The sequence below is a fragment of the Tympanuchus pallidicinctus genome, unplaced genomic scaffold (assembly GCF_026119805.1).
Source record: "Tympanuchus pallidicinctus isolate F22 unplaced genomic scaffold, pur_lepc_1.0 scaffold11, whole genome shotgun sequence".
Classification (NCBI taxonomy): Eukaryota; Metazoa; Chordata; class Aves; order Galliformes; family Phasianidae; genus Tympanuchus; species Tympanuchus pallidicinctus.
The window spans coordinates 18,137,684-18,154,960 of NW_026294627.1; the positions used below are offsets into that span (position 1 = coordinate 18,137,684).

The 17,277-nt window shown below is 40.3% G+C and overlaps 1 protein-coding gene across 2 annotated transcripts in view; it reads right to left on the minus strand.

Annotated features, from left to right (window-relative positions):
* FLT1 (fms related receptor tyrosine kinase 1) overlaps positions 1-17,277 on the minus strand; it is a 103,364-nt gene that overhangs the window by 54,435 nt on the left and 31,652 nt on the right. For both annotated transcript variants that reach the window (XM_052671411.1, XM_052671412.1), the window contains exons 7-10: positions 16,604-16,778; positions 15,153-15,270; positions 13,039-13,208; positions 12,498-12,657 (exon numbers count right to left, since the gene is read on the minus strand). In XM_052671411.1, the coding sequence (XP_052527371.1) occupies positions 12,498-12,657; positions 13,039-13,208; positions 15,153-15,270; positions 16,604-16,778 (623 nt within the window). The remainder of the gene's footprint in view (positions 1-12,497; positions 12,658-13,038; positions 13,209-15,152; positions 15,271-16,603; positions 16,779-17,277) is intronic.

A 17,277-nucleotide genomic window follows, 5' to 3' on the forward strand; every position in this document is an offset into this window, starting at 1 on the left:
GCCATAGCAGGTGTCAGATGTCTAGCTGTAGCTGTCCCTGTTCATTGCAGGGGAGTTTGGGCTGAATGACCTTTAAAGGTCCCTTCCAACTCAAATGATTCTACAACTCTGTTCTCTCATAATGCCAGCACGACAAAGACACAAAGAGGCAGTATCAAGGGCACCTCCTTGTGACTGGGCACTCCCTGTACAGGCAGAGATCCATTTCATTTCCTTCTTACTCACTTGATCCTAACTCCTTTAAAAAAATGTTATTCCTCTGAAACAAGCGGAATTGGTTTGTTCCTTCAGAGAATTAACTTGCCTCTTTGTTATAATATTGAGAAGTTGTGCTTTTTAGAATAAAAGTCCTCATTGAGTTCCTTTTCAGTAAACAACAGAAAGAAGGTGTAATGCGTGCTCAGAAACTGCATATGTATCTCCAAAAGGCATTTCCAATCTATTTTCTTGCAGCTCTACATCCATAAGCTTAGTTATTACTATATACTTCCTTGAGAAGGACTGCACATATGTATTTAGGTTGCAGAATCTGAGGGATGAGGGCAGTGTAATGCCTTTGCCAACACCTAGCACAATGGGGTGCTGATTACTCATTAATACTGTAGTACAAACCACCACTATAATTACAATAACATCACAATTACAAGAAAAACACACACGTAAAACACTAGAAATATTAGCCCTGGAGGCACATACATGAGCTCAATCGCCTTCACATACCACATTACCTGCTGACTGCGACGTTAACACAATTATAGCAGAAAATCAAATGCACTTAATAGCAGTTGTCCTCAGATTTAATAAAGAAGGAGTTGGAATCCAGCTGTGAGCACATTACCTGGCAGCACACGGCATACAGCAGGAGATGCTCTGTGTTCTGCCACTTCACCCCACGCTCTGCTGGCTCAGCATGCCTCTGCAAATCAGCTGCAGCACGGCTGCCAGGCAGAGCCTGGGACAAAATTCAGCCTCATTCCTCTGGATGCAGAAACAGATGCTTTCACTCCTCAGCTGCCAAATGCTCTCACTGTAACCTCAGATGCACTAGCATGGCTGCAGGCTCCCGCACAGGTTACATGGGTTATTACTCTGCCATCCTTCCTCTCCCTGCTGCCAGCAGTGCCATACGAAGCACTGCTTGAGATCAGTGGGCAGAAATGGGTCTGGGGTAAATGGGAGCAATGAGGAGCCCTGTGTCATCTCCCAACAACAGGCATTTGTAACCGAGAGGGAAAAGGCTCTGTGAACTCAGATGTGGTCATCAAATCAAATGTTCATATTCAGTACAGATGCTTGGAAAGAAGAAGCAAGAGGGAAAAGATAAAATTGCACTCTGGCCAGGACCAAAATATTGATATTACCTTCCAGTTAATTCAGTTGATTTTCATGTTGTGCGTTGTCACACAAATCAGCTATGCATCTTTATGTCTTGTAAAGAAATTATAAGTTACACCGAACTATTGACTCAACAAAACAGCAAGGGCTTCCTGCTTGTAGCAAAACCTCGTGTTACTTGCAAGGAAACCCCAGCGAACTTTGAAGCTCTTACTCCAGATATCCCCATGTTCCTGACATGGTTTGCTGCTGGGATAAGCTTCGTTGCTTTGCATCTTCAGGAAAGTTAGCAGCAGGGTTACCATGAGGTTAATGAGAAAGCACACAGTGTGCACAAAGGCTGATAAGCCGATATCTGCCAGCACGTTTCTGAGCAGCTCTTACACCTGTTTTCCTTCTACACATTCCTGCTTTGTAGCTGGATATAGCTCTGCACATAGAGAGACTTTATATAAGAAATGCTAATGCTGTGCTCATCCAGAGGTACACTTATAAACATTGTGTAAGCTCAGATCAAGGTAATTCTGTTCCATGTTCTGCTCTGAGTGTTCTGCTGTCCTGGTAAGTGGTTTCTGACATGTGCCTGTGTGCATGCTCACATGTGCATTCCCAGCATGCATGGGTAAAGTGGGGCTGGGGAGGCTTGGGGGGGGGGATGCCAGGAGCAAGACGAGCTCTAAGGGCTGCCCAGAGACCCATGCAGTGCATGCAGATCAGGGAGTTTGCCCTTCTCTGGGAGGACAGAGGGGGTTTATGCAACCGGAAGCAATCTGGGTTTTAAAAAATGTCTGTGATGTGTGCAGCTGGCACCAAGAGGGGCCGGGAGAAGTGGCCGGGGGGAGGGGAGCCAGCCTGCTGCTCAAGAATACATCAAGCCGTGAGGAAGCAGAGTGTGCCATGTTTGAAGATGCAAAGATAATCACAGTGCTGGGAACCGTCTTGTGTAGTGGAGGAAGCCAAACAACAAGAGGAAAGCAGCATATGCTCCTGATTTCGCACAGGAAGCTAACAGCACCTCCTGCCAAAGTGAGATAAGAAAACTCCCATGGCCTATTCTGGACAAGGCCATGGTTATCAACCTTAGCTTCACACTGTCCTCACTCTGCTCCGCAGCCCGCTCCCTTTCCTAATGAGTTTCAGAGCCCTCACCTCTATTAGCATACAGCATGCCAAGCACAATAGTGTGGTATATTTATAACCACTGATGGGGAAAAGTTTCCAGGGTAAGAGTGTACTTCATGTCATCTTGATATATTTCACTGGAATGGGACTACAAACCAGCTCCAAACTGAAGTCCTGCCTGTGAAACTATTGGTATCAGAATAAAAGTAGTTTTGCCTGCAGCAGAGCCCAGGAGCTAGGGTACAGGGCTTGTCTGATGATTACAGATGTGACTTTTTGCATGACAGAGTCCTACACAAAAGACTCAAGCCCAGCTTGTGCTCAGACACATCTACTTGTTTGTACTGTAGACAGTGCCACAATGCTTACCAGTGCTCAACTGGTGTCAAATATCAGCATAAAAGCCTCAATCCCCATTTCAGATGGAAAAATAACACTGTTGATTTTATCATTTCAGTTCCTCCCTCCTTAAGCCATCCTACACCTTCACAATCCTCTCCCAGTTTAAAATCCCATCCAGTTTCCTAACTATTCCTGTTGGCAAAGACTGTCAGCCTCCATCACACGTCTATTTGTTGAGGTAGTATGTGGCAATTAGACCTCTACTAGGAGCAAGAGGAAGGCATCCTGTAACCAGCAGTAACTATTTTTGAGAGTGATTAATATCAGAAATGTTTTGTTTTGTTTTCTCAGCACCAATGCCTTTATAGGGCAGCAATTGACTCTTTGCAGTGGAAGGGTGGCACTGTTACGAACCCAAGTTGGGCTGACACGTGTCTTTTGAGATGCAGTGATGACGACACTACGTTCAAGACAGGAACTCTGGAAGTTCCTGGACTTGTAAAGAACATACAGGAACTGTTTCCCACTTGAGGTTATCAGAAGCATCTGAATGTCATAGGCTTTGCCTGCCCCGTGCCTTGGAAGTTGGTGCCGTGCAACTGGTGGCAGTGGGCTGGAGTGGCCACACGTCCAGGGGAACACTGAGTCACAGTAAGGCCGGAAACAAGAGAGGGAAAAATAGTAACAAGGAGCACGTATGGGCTGTAAGACGTGTGTTCTGGAGGAGGGGGAACATGCCCTGTCTCCCCGCCAGCTCTGGCTACAACGTGATAATGTGCTTGTCTCCACTGGACCTGCAAGAGTTACCATTTCTCCATCAAAAATAACTAATTCCAGGTTGAAATGCTGGCTCAACTGCTTTGGGTGGGAAAGGATTTCTCAACATCCCCAAGCATTAGGCTTAGTTGGAACCCTGGTGCAATGCATAGTTGTCAGAGTGAGGACTGAGTTATTTTTGTAGGATGCTCTGTGTCAAAATTGAGGTGATACGTAGAGGGAAAGCTCATTCTTTAGGGAAGACTCCAGATTTCTTTAATGCCCCATCCTTGCAGTGAGCATCTTTGGTACTACTTCATTAGAAGTAGAGTGTGTGGCACTCACGGCCTCACTGCATATCTCTATGGCTTTATGGAGAAGGAAAGTTTGCCACTTGCATACTGCCTTTCCTGCTGTTAACCTACATGCAACTAGATTAATGCATGGTGCTTCCTTTTCACTTTTACAAACTTTATGGCATGTCCTGAACTACTCCAGGGCACTGCCACAGAAAGATGGTTGATCAAAGGAAGCACAAAAGTCAGCAGCAGTCCTACCTGTCCCATCCTTCACTCTTTCATCAGCTCATGCTTGCATTCCCATGGAAAAAAAAAACACTTGAGACCCCTGAGCATTCAGTATTTGGAAGCAGTTTTTCTGTTTGGATTTTTTTTTTTTTTTTGCACATCCTGATGTGATCTGAAATTTTCTCACCTTGACTTTCTTATCAGATAATTATATTTTGCTTCTTGACCTTTGTTTCCTGCTTCACGCTGCTTAGAGGTTTTCGCAGACACAGAATATGGACACATTTCAGCCAATCCTTCCTTCCTTCCTTGTCCACCTCCTTTCCCTCCTTGCTAGACTGCAATCATTCTCACTCCCATGTGGTCACTGTGACTCAGCCTCCACTTTCTCCCGCCAGCCATGTCCTCCCCAGAGGAGCTGCACATTGTCTGGAACTACAGAATTTCCCAAGGATGGGGTTTTTACAAACCTAGAACTTCTTTCTGGGAAATGGTGCTTGATTTTAATAGTTTGTGGCAGTACTGAAAGGAAGAGATCTCCTCCAATTTGAACGAGCAGCCAAAAACCTAAAGGGAAAGACCATGACACAGCTGCACACAATGTCAATCTGCTTTTACTCTTTTTCTTCTATTTCCATTAAAAAAAAAAAAAAGAAAGAAAGAAAGAAAGAAAAAGAAAAAGCAGCCCTACATATACAGCCTTGAACTTTATTCAGAACTTTCTGGAATAAGCTATTTTCTATGTACCAGCCACTCCTAACAGCTCACTCAACTCGGAGGTATACCTTCATGCCTATATCCTTCCAAGATCCAGGTCTATCCAGCACCTTCCTTCTTATAATAGTGAAATTCTCTTTCCTTTTCTTTGCTGTCCTGACTGGATCCTCCTTGATCTACAATGGAGCAATTCCTTTCTAATCTATTTACACCATCCTTAATTCTCTCTGCCTTGCTGACAAGCTGGAAGCACAGTGAACACTTTCAATTTTCCAGCAGTCAGCAGAGAAGATGAAAGGGCTAATGTTGCACTGAGGTTGTGTTTTTCAAGATAGTTTTCAGCCTCGCTGCAAGTAGGAGTCCAAAAGGAGCTCTGGGCTGACTGGAGACAGAGACTGGAAGTGGAGGCAGAAAACAAGGGATGAGAAAGAATGGAGGGAAACATTTTTAAGGAGAGAGGGGAGTTGATTAGAGGGAAAACAGGAAGAGAAAACACTGACAGACGTGGACATAAGACCAAGGATCCTTCTACCCCATATCCTGTCTCAACAATGACCATAAGCAGATGGTTGGGGATGAGTAAGAACAGGACTAACTTCAGATACTTCCTCCCAATACTCCCCCAGTCACCAATTATTATCAGCTCAAGAACTTCCTGCAAGTGAGGCCACTTCTTCACTTAAGTATGTCCCAGCGGATTTCTCTTCTACAGCTTTAAGCAATCTCCCTTTGAAGCTAGTCAAACTTTTAGCACCCACAAAACCCTCTAGCAAGGAGTCTCACAGATCTGCAACCCACAGAATAGACCAACATCTCCTTTCCATTTTGAATTGCAGTCCTACTAGCTTCATTTCATGATCCCTACTTCTTGAACTGGAAAAGCCATATACATCTAATCCCCAGAAATCTGTGTCCTTCATGAATCTGAAAATCTCTGTTGTGTAGCTCCCAGGTCATCTATTTTTTCAGGCCACAAAGCCCTGACTTCCCTCCTTACTCATCCCTCAAACACTCCTCTCATTCCCTGAAATTCCTTTGATTCTATTTGTTGTCTTTCTTGGTGTATCTCCCTGTTTGGATGCATCCTTTTAGATGAAAGGATCAAAACTGATCTTACTATAAGAGATGCCAGTACTTAATGGATTTATGAGGAGTTATCATGACACTCTGTTTTATTCTATTCTACATAGGTCACAGCAAAACTAATGTCTCCTACTTATTTCTATGAAAACTGTAGCAGCTACAAAGAGCAAAATAACACTATTTGGTAAGGAAAATTCTCAGCTACAAAGCACTGGTTTTCAACACAATCACCACCATTAGCTGCGTATTTTCACCAGCAGTGAACAACAACCTGCATGCTTGCGCTCATAAAAATCTGCACTAGTGGAGGTGATCCACAGTTGCCATCACCACTGTGAAAAGCACCCTTCACAGTCTCACTGAGCTCATGTCCATTGCTGGGTTTCCATAAGTGCTCAGTGAGTGCTGATGAATGTCGATGGGTGCCATTTTTTCCCACATGGAGGAATCCCATGACACAGCTTTACCTCATATGCACGACCACCAACATCTGCCTCTGATGTCATGGGCCAACATAATAAAATACTTTTGGAGCAGATCTTGTACACTACTGGTAATTTTTAAGCTTGATTTGTTTTTTGAGCTGCTCCTCATTGCCATTGCTTGCACAAATGCATGTATCATAGTGCTCAGCTCTCTCTGTATATCAGTAATGATCAGACAGTGGTTCATCATTTTACATGAGAAAGTGGGAAAGTTTTCTGCTATGCGCATCACACACATTTATCTTCAGTGAACTTCATCTGGCACTTTATCAGCCAGATACTCAAATTCATACCATTCTGCATTTCTCTGCAATCAGCTGCCATCATCAAAGATCTGAATTACTTAGTATCATCAGCAAGCTCTGTCACCTCCTCACCACCATTTCCAGGTTATTTCTGTACATGTTGACAAGCACAGACCCCAGCACCAGCTCTGAAACACTTCACTGGTAGTCTCCCTACATGGCAAGAACAGGCTTTTCCCACCTAACCTCTGCTTCCTATTTTTTAACTGAATATTTTTCTTTCTGACATGATTTTACCTCATACAGCATGTCTCTCCAAAGCCTTCTGCAAAGAGTTTTTGAAAGGAATAGACATAAAAGGAAAAAGGATGCTAGTTGAAGTTTGTATATTTTTGTAAAAGGTGTCCAATAATAGCACTCCATTTATAATCCCTCCTGAGCCAACACAGTTTGACCCTGGGCCCTACCAGCCAAGAGCCCCTGCTAGGACAGAAGAACATTTCTGGCTGTAGGGTGAGATGTACCCATGTCTCAGACACTGCTCTGCCCCATGGAGAGTTAAATATCAAGCAATAAGCAACCACCTGCATGACCCACATCTTCCTTTAGGATGGGTGTCAGACCATCCTCAGCAAAGCCAAGAGGTCATGCTGTGAAGGAAAAGATACTGGGAAAAAAATAAATGACTGACAAGAAGGTAGGCGAGACAGGGTTTAAAACAGGACATGAAGCAGAGAATCAGGAAGTTACTGTAGTCCTTATATATTAGGTTTGATTCATTACCAGTTAAAAAAATTACTTGAGAAAGATAATATAAATATTTTCTATTAGACTTTGAAAATTTTAATTTAAAGTAATCTGAAAATTAGCAATACCAGAATTGGAAAGCTTAATCTTCTGGTTCAACTATAATCCATGATAAAGCCTTTGAGAGCATTTACAGCTTGCAAAGTAAATTCATCAGTGCATCCACTACAGCACCCTTGAGACAGACTGTGGCAAACTGTACTGCATGAGTCATATGTATTTATCAGGCTTATTTTTCCGTATGTGTATGCCTGGGCTGATTCACATGGCATTTTCTAAGTAAAATATTTTAAAAGAATTTTCCAAAATATTGACTGAGGACACCAAAGCTGTCCTACCAGCTGTTTGCAAACACAAACATGCACTGGCTTTTGGCTCATTGAGAAAGTGGAGAATGTGATGCTTCAGTGAACTACATAGTTGCTCTGAGACAGATCAGACTCTATTCTACTCAGCCTCAAGCTCTTTGCAAGTCTGTGGTCCAATGGTGTACTCTCATTTTCATTTCTCTGCATTGTTCAGAAGGAAAAGTGAAAATGACACGGCTTGATTTTTACTTTCACACATCCATCCATTTCCACAGCCACAGACAAACAAAGGAATAGTAGGCATACCTCTTGATGTACCCATTGTAAGTATCTTTACACTACCAGATCACTGCAAGAGGATTTTCTTGCAGTAGGGAATGGAAGGCACAAAGGTCTCAGCCAGCATGAATTTGGAGCTGAGGATTTGGCCACATGTCAAATTAAACAAAGGCATTTCTACACTACCTGTTTATTAATGGCATCTGACCTACTTTCACCAGCATTAAGGACTCAGACTTCCCCTTCCTGAAAATAGAAGGTGGCATGGCGAACAAAAACATTTGCTGTGGACAAACTAATGGGCATCAATGTTTGCAGACATCCACAATTAAATTTAGGTGGTTCAGTACATTTCTAATTAAGTACAATTAACATTTGTGCATTTTACATACCTCACTGATGTTCCAAACCTAGTTTCCCCTGATAATCTATCCAAGCACATCCTAATCATTCCGCCTTTCAGTCCTTTATTAATGCCCCGACATAAACAATGCAGAAATGCAATTAGACTGCTATGCACATGTCCCACTTCCTCTTTCACTGAAGCTGGTGGGAGTCAGGCCATGCATTTTTGTGGTGACAGTTCCAAGCACTCTATCTCCATGCAGGTACCAGCTTTCCTGATTACTTTCTTTTTGTAGATATCTCCACAATGCCATTATAGTTTTCTTTTCCTTATGCACACACACAAAAATAATAATTTTAAAAGCCCAGAGAGATGCAATGGCAAAGTCATAAATTAATAATCTGACATTTGGTTTGAGGCTGTAACTGATAGCTCAAGGAGAGAGGGAGGCAGCAAGGTGATGGGAGAGCTGGAACACCCAAGATAATATTGCACTGCTGCATCTGTCTGCACATTCTGGAGGGCTGAAGGGTCAAGTCTTGGGAAGAGCACAGTGAAGGTCTCTCTGAAACCGCCTTCAGATGATACTGCACGAGAGCTGAGGAAGTCAGTGCTTATACTAAGCAATATCAATATCTCACATGCCTTTCTTGGCAACCTCTGCCAAACTCTAAGATAAACACAAATCTGCTGATGAGATTCAGGTCAAGACCCATTCACATCAAGCATGTCTCCATCATGGAGACGCTTATTCCACAGCCTCAGAGTGGATGGGTCATAGGCAGAGATCAGCCTTGGTGGCTCCCGAGAACCTTGGCAAGCCGTGCCCTGGCTGCTCCTCCACAGAACTCTGCCAATAACCCTACCTCAGCAAAAACAAGGCCAGAAATACAGGAGCAGAGAGGCAGGGAGGCTGCTTAGGCAAGAAGTTAAGGATGGAGGTCATCAGAGTGCCTTCTGCTATATGCACTGAGCAGTGGATAGATTTATCTGCTGTATCTGCTGCCACTCTGGAGTAAGCTGACACTGAATAAGATGTTTCTTGGGAAAACGGCACTCATTTAAGAATGTCTATTCTTTCACTTTTTAATTGCATTTTAACTCATTCCATCTCTCCACTTTTGCCTGCCATATCTGAATTTGTTAGATCTGAATATCCTTTTAAAAAAAGAACCAAAAACACAGAACTTTAATTTTTGCCCTAGACAGTTTTTCTTGACTCTTCTGTGCTTCCTTGCTGGGATTTAAAATTAGAAGTTAATCTTTTCACCATCTAGCTAGCTATCTTCTATTTAACAAAAGGTTATTTAATGGTAATAGAGTTGGCTAAGCAAAGTTATTTTAAAAGAAAATGAACAAGATGGAATTTCAATCATGTTCTCAGTTTTTCTGCATTCCAAAAAGTTAAACTTGTTGAGCAATTTTACAGCACTTTTTTTTTAAAATTTGCTACCAGGAAACTATGGGAACTGTTACATTTGGCTTGTCACCTGTTACTGGCCTGAAGAAGGTGTTCAGCAGAGAGTTATGGAAATTGACTGTACTAATTACAAAGCATTGACATATGCCTGCATTTTATTTTAATCAATTGAATCCACTGAGTTATTGTTATATTTTTGAAGCAGAAAAACTGTCTGGAACAACAACTTGAAGAAACAGAGTACTTAATGGTTTCTATTAAGGAGGTCACAGGCAACAGTCATTCACAACTACAAATGTCTCATTTATGCACTGTGAGTCGTTCCCCGGCATTCAGTGATAATATTCCAGCAGTGTAAAGTCAAGTATGTGTATTAATCTTGAAGCCAAAAGATCTGTGCACTGCAAAGTCTTTCAGCAGCCAAATGTATATCCTGAGAGAGAGAGCTTTGTCCTTTGGCACGGGACCCAGAAACTCAATACAATATGATGAATAATGGTAGCCTGCATTGGTTTATCAACTTAAGGTACTATTTTTTCACCTGTGCACAGAAATAGGCATTACCTATGAGCACAAACAGAGCAACATTTTGTCCTTGGAAATGTAATATTGGGCAGATAAATCCAAAGCAGAGATGGGAGAACAAGACATATTTCTGATCTTCTGCACAAAGTACCTTCATCATTAATCTGTTGCTTAAGTAAGCATCACCTCACACAAGGAGAGAAAAATGGTGAAAAAGGTGGAATTAAAGGGTTTTCCCATTCTTTAGGGAGAAGGCTTGTGCTGGCCATGCCAGCTGCAAGGCTTCCTGTTCTCCTCCCAGAGTAAGAGATAAAATGTAATTATTCAGGTGTTCCTATCATTTTGTGACACTTGTCACCATATTTTTCACAGGAAGTCACTCCAGTCATCTTAGGCAAAACATTAAAAATTGTGTTCTCCAAACTGCTTCTTCAATGAGAGTTTGAAGGATAAGGAAGGGGAGGGTGCAAAAAGAATTGTTATAGAACAATAATGAAGGCAATTTGGAAACAAGATTGAAACAGCCTTGTAACAGAGCCAATAGCTGATGCTTAAATCGTTACTTTTCTCCTTTGATCACCTGTTCAAACACACTTCTCATTAGGATTTAATTGAGTCTACAGTTTAGCATTTTATTAAGTACCTGCTTGAGGATATTAATTTTTACTGCTGACGACATGATCCATGCTGCAGAGCTTGTTAATAGAAGGAAATATTTGACAGTGGAAGAGCTTCACTTCTACTCTCAAAGAAGAGCCAACTTTTACCACAGCCACACAGTGATTTCAGTCCAGAGTATGTATTAATATGCATAAACTCTTGCAAGAAATTAAAAGATTAAAAAAGTTCATATATACCTTTTACAGAGATTATACTTAAAAGACATAGCAATTTCTTTTATCTTACACCTCATACCTACAAGGCAAAATAAATAATTACTTGGAATTTTTGTGACCAGTGCTTCAAAGAGAACATAAAAGAGAGGGGAAGTGCTGCCCTTACCTGTCCTCGAAGTTGACAATTTCAGGTTTTACCTATTCCAGCAAAAGGAGAGATTGCTAGTGCCACCTCTTGGTGAGAGGGGCACAGAAAGCCATTCATTTGCATTATCGCAAAGTGAGATGTAACGGAAAATACAGCACGTGCTCCCAAGAAGAGGTGACCAGCACTTACAGGGACCTTAATATGAAATACAGTGATTTTCCTATTTCGTCTTATCAGGTGTCTTGTGTTTTTGCAGTTAAGTACCTATATCAATGTTTAAGCATGTATGTATGTATATGTTTGGCTGGATTGACACTAAAACTCAATTCTTTGGAAGTGTTAAAGAAGTTAAATCCCATGTAAAGCGGTCACCTTCAAATGAGACAGAAAATATTGAGTTCTTAGCTTTCATTAGGTTCTTAAATATCTTTATTGTGCTATGCTCCAAATATATTGCATGTTTCAACTCTAAAATAGTAGCTTAATGCTACTGTTAGTGTTAGTTGTTAAGACTCTGCCAGATGCTGGCATTCAGGAAGAGCTTTGGATAAATGAGTCAACATACAAACTTGTCATCAGACACAAAGTTCAAAGCAAAGCTTAAATATAAAAGAGGATTTAATCAAGTGCCACATCAGCATCAAATGAGCCTGTATGATGCCACTTATATTTTACCCTGTTGAAATATCATCAGAGAATGTTGTGCAGCTTTGTCTTATTGAACTGAACCTATGAGTCAATGCACTGTAAGAAAGATGTGACCTTCGTATAAAGGTTTTAAAGAATGTTTCTGTTGAATTTAAAAAAAAAAACAACCCACACAGTGCAATCACTGTATGATGACAAGAGCATGGAGAGAAGCAAGGAAGTTTCCTCCATGAGAAAGAATGTACACTTAGCAAGAAACTGCCTGCAAGGCTTACATCATAAAAATTAAAAAGCAATTATCACTTCTGAACACTGCACGCATGAATAACAGTGAACTGTAAATGAAAATAAGCATCAGCACGAAACAATGACTCTGGTCTCTACTCTCAAATAACGATGTAAAAAAAAAACCTGCATTGTTTCTGCATGTTTACTTAAAAATGCATTGATTAAATATATATGTGGTTTACTAACTAAACAATAGTCACAGTGAGCTTTATTCTTAAGGTAATCTTTAGGTAAAAATGGAAGGAAGACAAACTAAATATAAGTAAAGAAGCTGTCCTACCTTGTTTTAGAATGGTTTTGTCTACAGGGATACCACATCCATGTTATTTTTGGCGGAGGAATACCATACACGGTGCATGTCAGCACTTGTTTGCTGCTCAATAAATACAGATTTGGATCAGGGAATGATGACACAGCATTTTCATATATCTGGGGTTTCACTATAAGAAGTAAAAATTGGAAAGCAATTAAAAGCAGCTCATTTCCAATGATCATGACAATACTGCATTCCTGCAGGGTGAGTAATCAAAAAAGTCCCCAGGAGAAGAAAGAAAAACAGCAGGACAAAGTCGTATCAGATGAGCAATTACTAACACATTTAAGTAATCAGGAACTACCACATGACTGTGGAAGATACAAGACCTTCCAATGGAAACCAGCGTCCATTTGCTGATTTCAAGACAGGTCCTTCATCCCCAAACCTCGGGCTTGGATCTGTTTTCATGAAAAAGTCCACAGCAACCTGGACCATGCAAGACGAACTGTTCAATGACAGCTTAGTTGTTTATGTTGAGAAGTGTGGGAACAAGCTGCAAACTCACCATTTACTTTAAGAGTGACTGTAAGATTCTTGGATAAGTTCCACTGTCGTAAGCTCAATATTATAGTGTAGTTCCCAGCATCTTCTTCAGCAACATCCTTGATGATTAATGAATAATTTTTAACCATGTACCGGGCACACTTTTCAGCAGCAGGCAACCCATCTTTTAACCTGTTAAGAAGTCCAAAAGTAAAACAATTGAAAAATAGAGCTGCTTTAACAGCCTATGCTTCTTCACTTCCCATTTCTTGATCTTTGGGCAAGGACTGAATTTACCAATTAGAATCTTACCAATCTAAGATTTGGTTTGCCTTCCCTTACTGATTGCTGATATATATACAGCACTTCTACATGTTAAAATTGATAAGGATCTGATAGGGCTCTATAATATTTGAGAGTTTCTGAAAATTGGAACCATGCCTATGAAGATCCCATCTTTCCATGCTTGTGCTGTGTTGTCTAGAAGACAACCATTTTGACTGCAAGTTGGTCACACAAATAAAGGTTGCATCACCCAGCACCAACCATTTCTCATGGCTTCATTATACGTCCCAGGACAAAGTATTACTGTAGCCTAAGCACAGCTGTGATTTGAGGAAGAGGAAGAGTAAGTAGATTAGATAAGCACTTAAGAATCAGATATCCTGCTATCATAGAGAATGTTTTTGAAGATAACAGAAAATCAACACAGAAAGAGAGAAGTGTTACTTCACACACAGATTCCTGAATAAGCAGATATTTTTTGATTCAATGTTTAAAATATGGCAAAAAGCACCTTTTCCTAGGTTGTTTAATGAAGACTTACGTGATGTTAGTAGAAAAGTGCAGCCGCTTCACTGTGATCATGGGCTTAATTAAATTGATTCTTGTGTTCTAGTGTTTACAGAAAGCTCTTTCAGACAATAGAGAAGCCCTAAAAAATGGTTCTAAGGACCACGGATTTAGGCATTTCACTGTACACATATTTCACAGAACTACAGAATATTTGAGGCTGAAAGAGCCTCTGGAGATTGCCTGTCCACCCCCTTGCTTAAGTCAAGGTCATCAGGTTGTCCAGGACCATGGCCAGTCAGATTGTAAACATCTCATGAGATGGAGAATCTGCAGCCTCTCTGGACAACTTATTCTAGTGTTTTACCACTAGTAATAAATAAATTAATACTCTTATATTTAACTAGATTTTTTTTCCCCCAGAAGATGTAGATGTAAACGTGCAGTCAAGAAGCCCAACCATTAAAGAAACAGAAAACACCACATAAACGACAAGCATCGTCTTCACTTTCATCCATTAATTTTCCATGTGGAGCTACAAATGCAGAGGGTATTGTAAAAATAAAACAAAATGTTTGGAACAAAAATAATTGCTGGCTGTGAGTAACATGAGCTCTCACTGTTCATGTATGTATGGTTTGTTTTCTTAATCATTCTTGTCATAGACTCTTTGTTAAAGTTCAATGAATTGAGCCAGAGCTATTGCTATTTAAAATTATTTAAACAACAACAAAAAAAGCCCCAGCACCTTGAGATCACAAGTAGATAACATTGTTTTATAGAAAGGGGGCTGAGTTAAGACAAAAAACTGTTTAAAAGATTCCTTAGCTCAGTAAAATTGAGCCAAAGTGAAAGCTCTGGTCACTAATGTGGACCTAGAACTGTCAGATTGCCATATAAAAAAGCTCACTTCCATTGCTCTTTTCATAGTCCATGGCTGTATGAATCAACTCAGTCACTTATTTAAATAAAATTTTCTTTCCTCATTCTGTCTAAAAGACAAATTCAGGTCTGCATAATGTAGGATGCACTGATTCAGTCAAGATCTAGTAAACACAACTTTAGACTGTCCACTGATTTCATTAGGAGACGTATCTAATGTATTTGAGGACCTAAAATTTAAACTTTCCAGGCATTCTATTTAGAACACGCATAATGGAGATAATGTTCTTCTAAATTCTTAAAATTCAGAAAGACCCTGAAAAGTCCAATCAAACTCTACAGTTATGCTGTCCCCATTTTATTGCCATTTTAAGGGGTTTTATTAGAATATTTTATCAACGTATCATTTTTCATTTAAGAAGAGATCTAGTGTGTATATGTTGGAAGTAATTGTTATCCTACCATGTAACCTCTGGCAAGGGAAATGCCTTCACTTTCATTGGCAAGCGATAGGATTTTCTTCCTGCTACAGCCTCCAGCATAGTTTTTCTTCGACGTTTCAAGTTAATGAATCTCTTATCTTAAAGAAATAAAAGGAAAAGAGCGCACTCATGTTAATAATTTTCACCCTGAAAAAAAAAAAAAAAAGAGTTGCTCTTCTAAAAAGAAGAGGAATCCAAATAAAAATGATCTTTATTATGTTTATTGTTCCCACATGGCAACAGCAAGAATATAAACAGCCCTCCTAAAGAGAAGAATGACACAAATATAAAAGAAACTGAGATACAATTCCCAAGCCATGATCTACATAGGAAAGGTGCACCCTTGTCAGATTCACATTATGCTTCAGTCAAAAAAAAAAGAAAAATGCTCATGGTATACAGGAAGATGAACAGATGATCTCTTCTCCCCTGAAGGCTGAGAATCACTGGATGTTCCAAAATAAAATATTTGTTTGGAGAGGAATTAAGTGATCTTCAGAAAAACAGCAAAGGAAAAGACAGAAATTTTCTCTAGCATTGGTAAACAACTGTTTCATCCAACAAATATATCTTTATCACTTCATTGGAAGAACCTCAACTTGCTGGAATTCATTCTTTCCCAGTTGTATTGCCCCCTATTTCAAACTTTGATGAATTGGTGCATTTCATCGGAGGTGAAAAAACAGAACATTTCTAGAACACATTTTTTTTTCCAAAAGACAATGAAACAAAATAAAATATATAAAATGTGAAAAAGAGATTGAGTGTCCTTTGACAGTATCTACATAGCAATATTTACTCACATTATGGATTGGATATGGATATTGCCTATGTATTAAGCGCCATATTTAGTCACATTTGCAGCATGCACTGAAAAGAACACGTTCAAGACAACTCAGTAATTTAATTGCATAAGTCAGGATATACCTAAAGACACAACTCTGATTCAGCAAACCCTTATTCACATAGTCTTTTTCCAATATGAGTATCCCACAGATGAGGCTATTTACACAAAAAAGAGTTTACAGGCTAGCTTCAACAGCTCCAGCTTCTCTGACTTGTTTCAGTTTTGTGAATGGTTTAGCAGCTGTCCTCTCCATGTAGAGCTAGTGTGTCTGTTTCTTCTTCATGTTGCATATGGAGCAGTGGAGCAAGTACTGTAGAAGAGGAACTGGAACTGTCAGAACCGATTGAGGTATCACAGGTCTTAGCAGGAACAAGTAATCAAACTAAACACTAATGCATCTACTGTCAGCAGGACAAAACAGTCGTGGAACAAAAGGCATGTATTTTCACTGGTCTCCCTTTTTTCTATCTATGATGGCCAGGCTAGAAAATTTCTTTCCACTTTTTATCAAGATAAAAAGCTACCGTGTGACAGAACTTGGTAAGCAAGCATTTGTTATTTTACACATTCAAGGTATTTCTTACCATAAACTATGACTGTCGTGTTGACTAATTTGTTTGAGGGTCCACTCTTCACATGGCAGGCATACTGGCCTTTATCAATATCACGAACTTTGTCAATAACAAGAATACTGTAAAAAACATTGGCTTCTCTATTCTTCTGGTCAATGCGCTGTGTTACAGAACCTCTCTTCATGGCCTGTTAAAGTAAAAATTAACATTAAAGAGCTGAATCAAATTTTCATGAACATGATGATTTTCAATTGGCTGCTCTACTACCAAGTTTTAAAACAACGTATATCCAGACACTTTTGCACAGGTAGAACCTGAAAAGGTTGCCTAAAATTTCCTAAGAATCAACAATAAAAATAGAAAGAAACTTTATCTGGCAATTCATACTTCCATTCAAGTTGTAGTAGCATCCAAACTCCACCTTTCCAGATGAAGACCAACCCATCTGCACAGCCTGCCATAGTAATGTGCTCAGCTCCCCACCACTCTTCGCCCAGCATTGCTCATGAAAAACCCTGAGCTGGCACATGAAAGGCAGTACACAGCTTGGCAGACATATAGAAAATAAGGGCTTTAACACAAGAAGGGGAGAATTCTGGAAACGCTATAGATGGAGAAGTGACAGATTTGGCAAAGGAGTAACAGGGTGGAACTGAAGATAATGCGAGGCTGAGGAGTTATTTCCT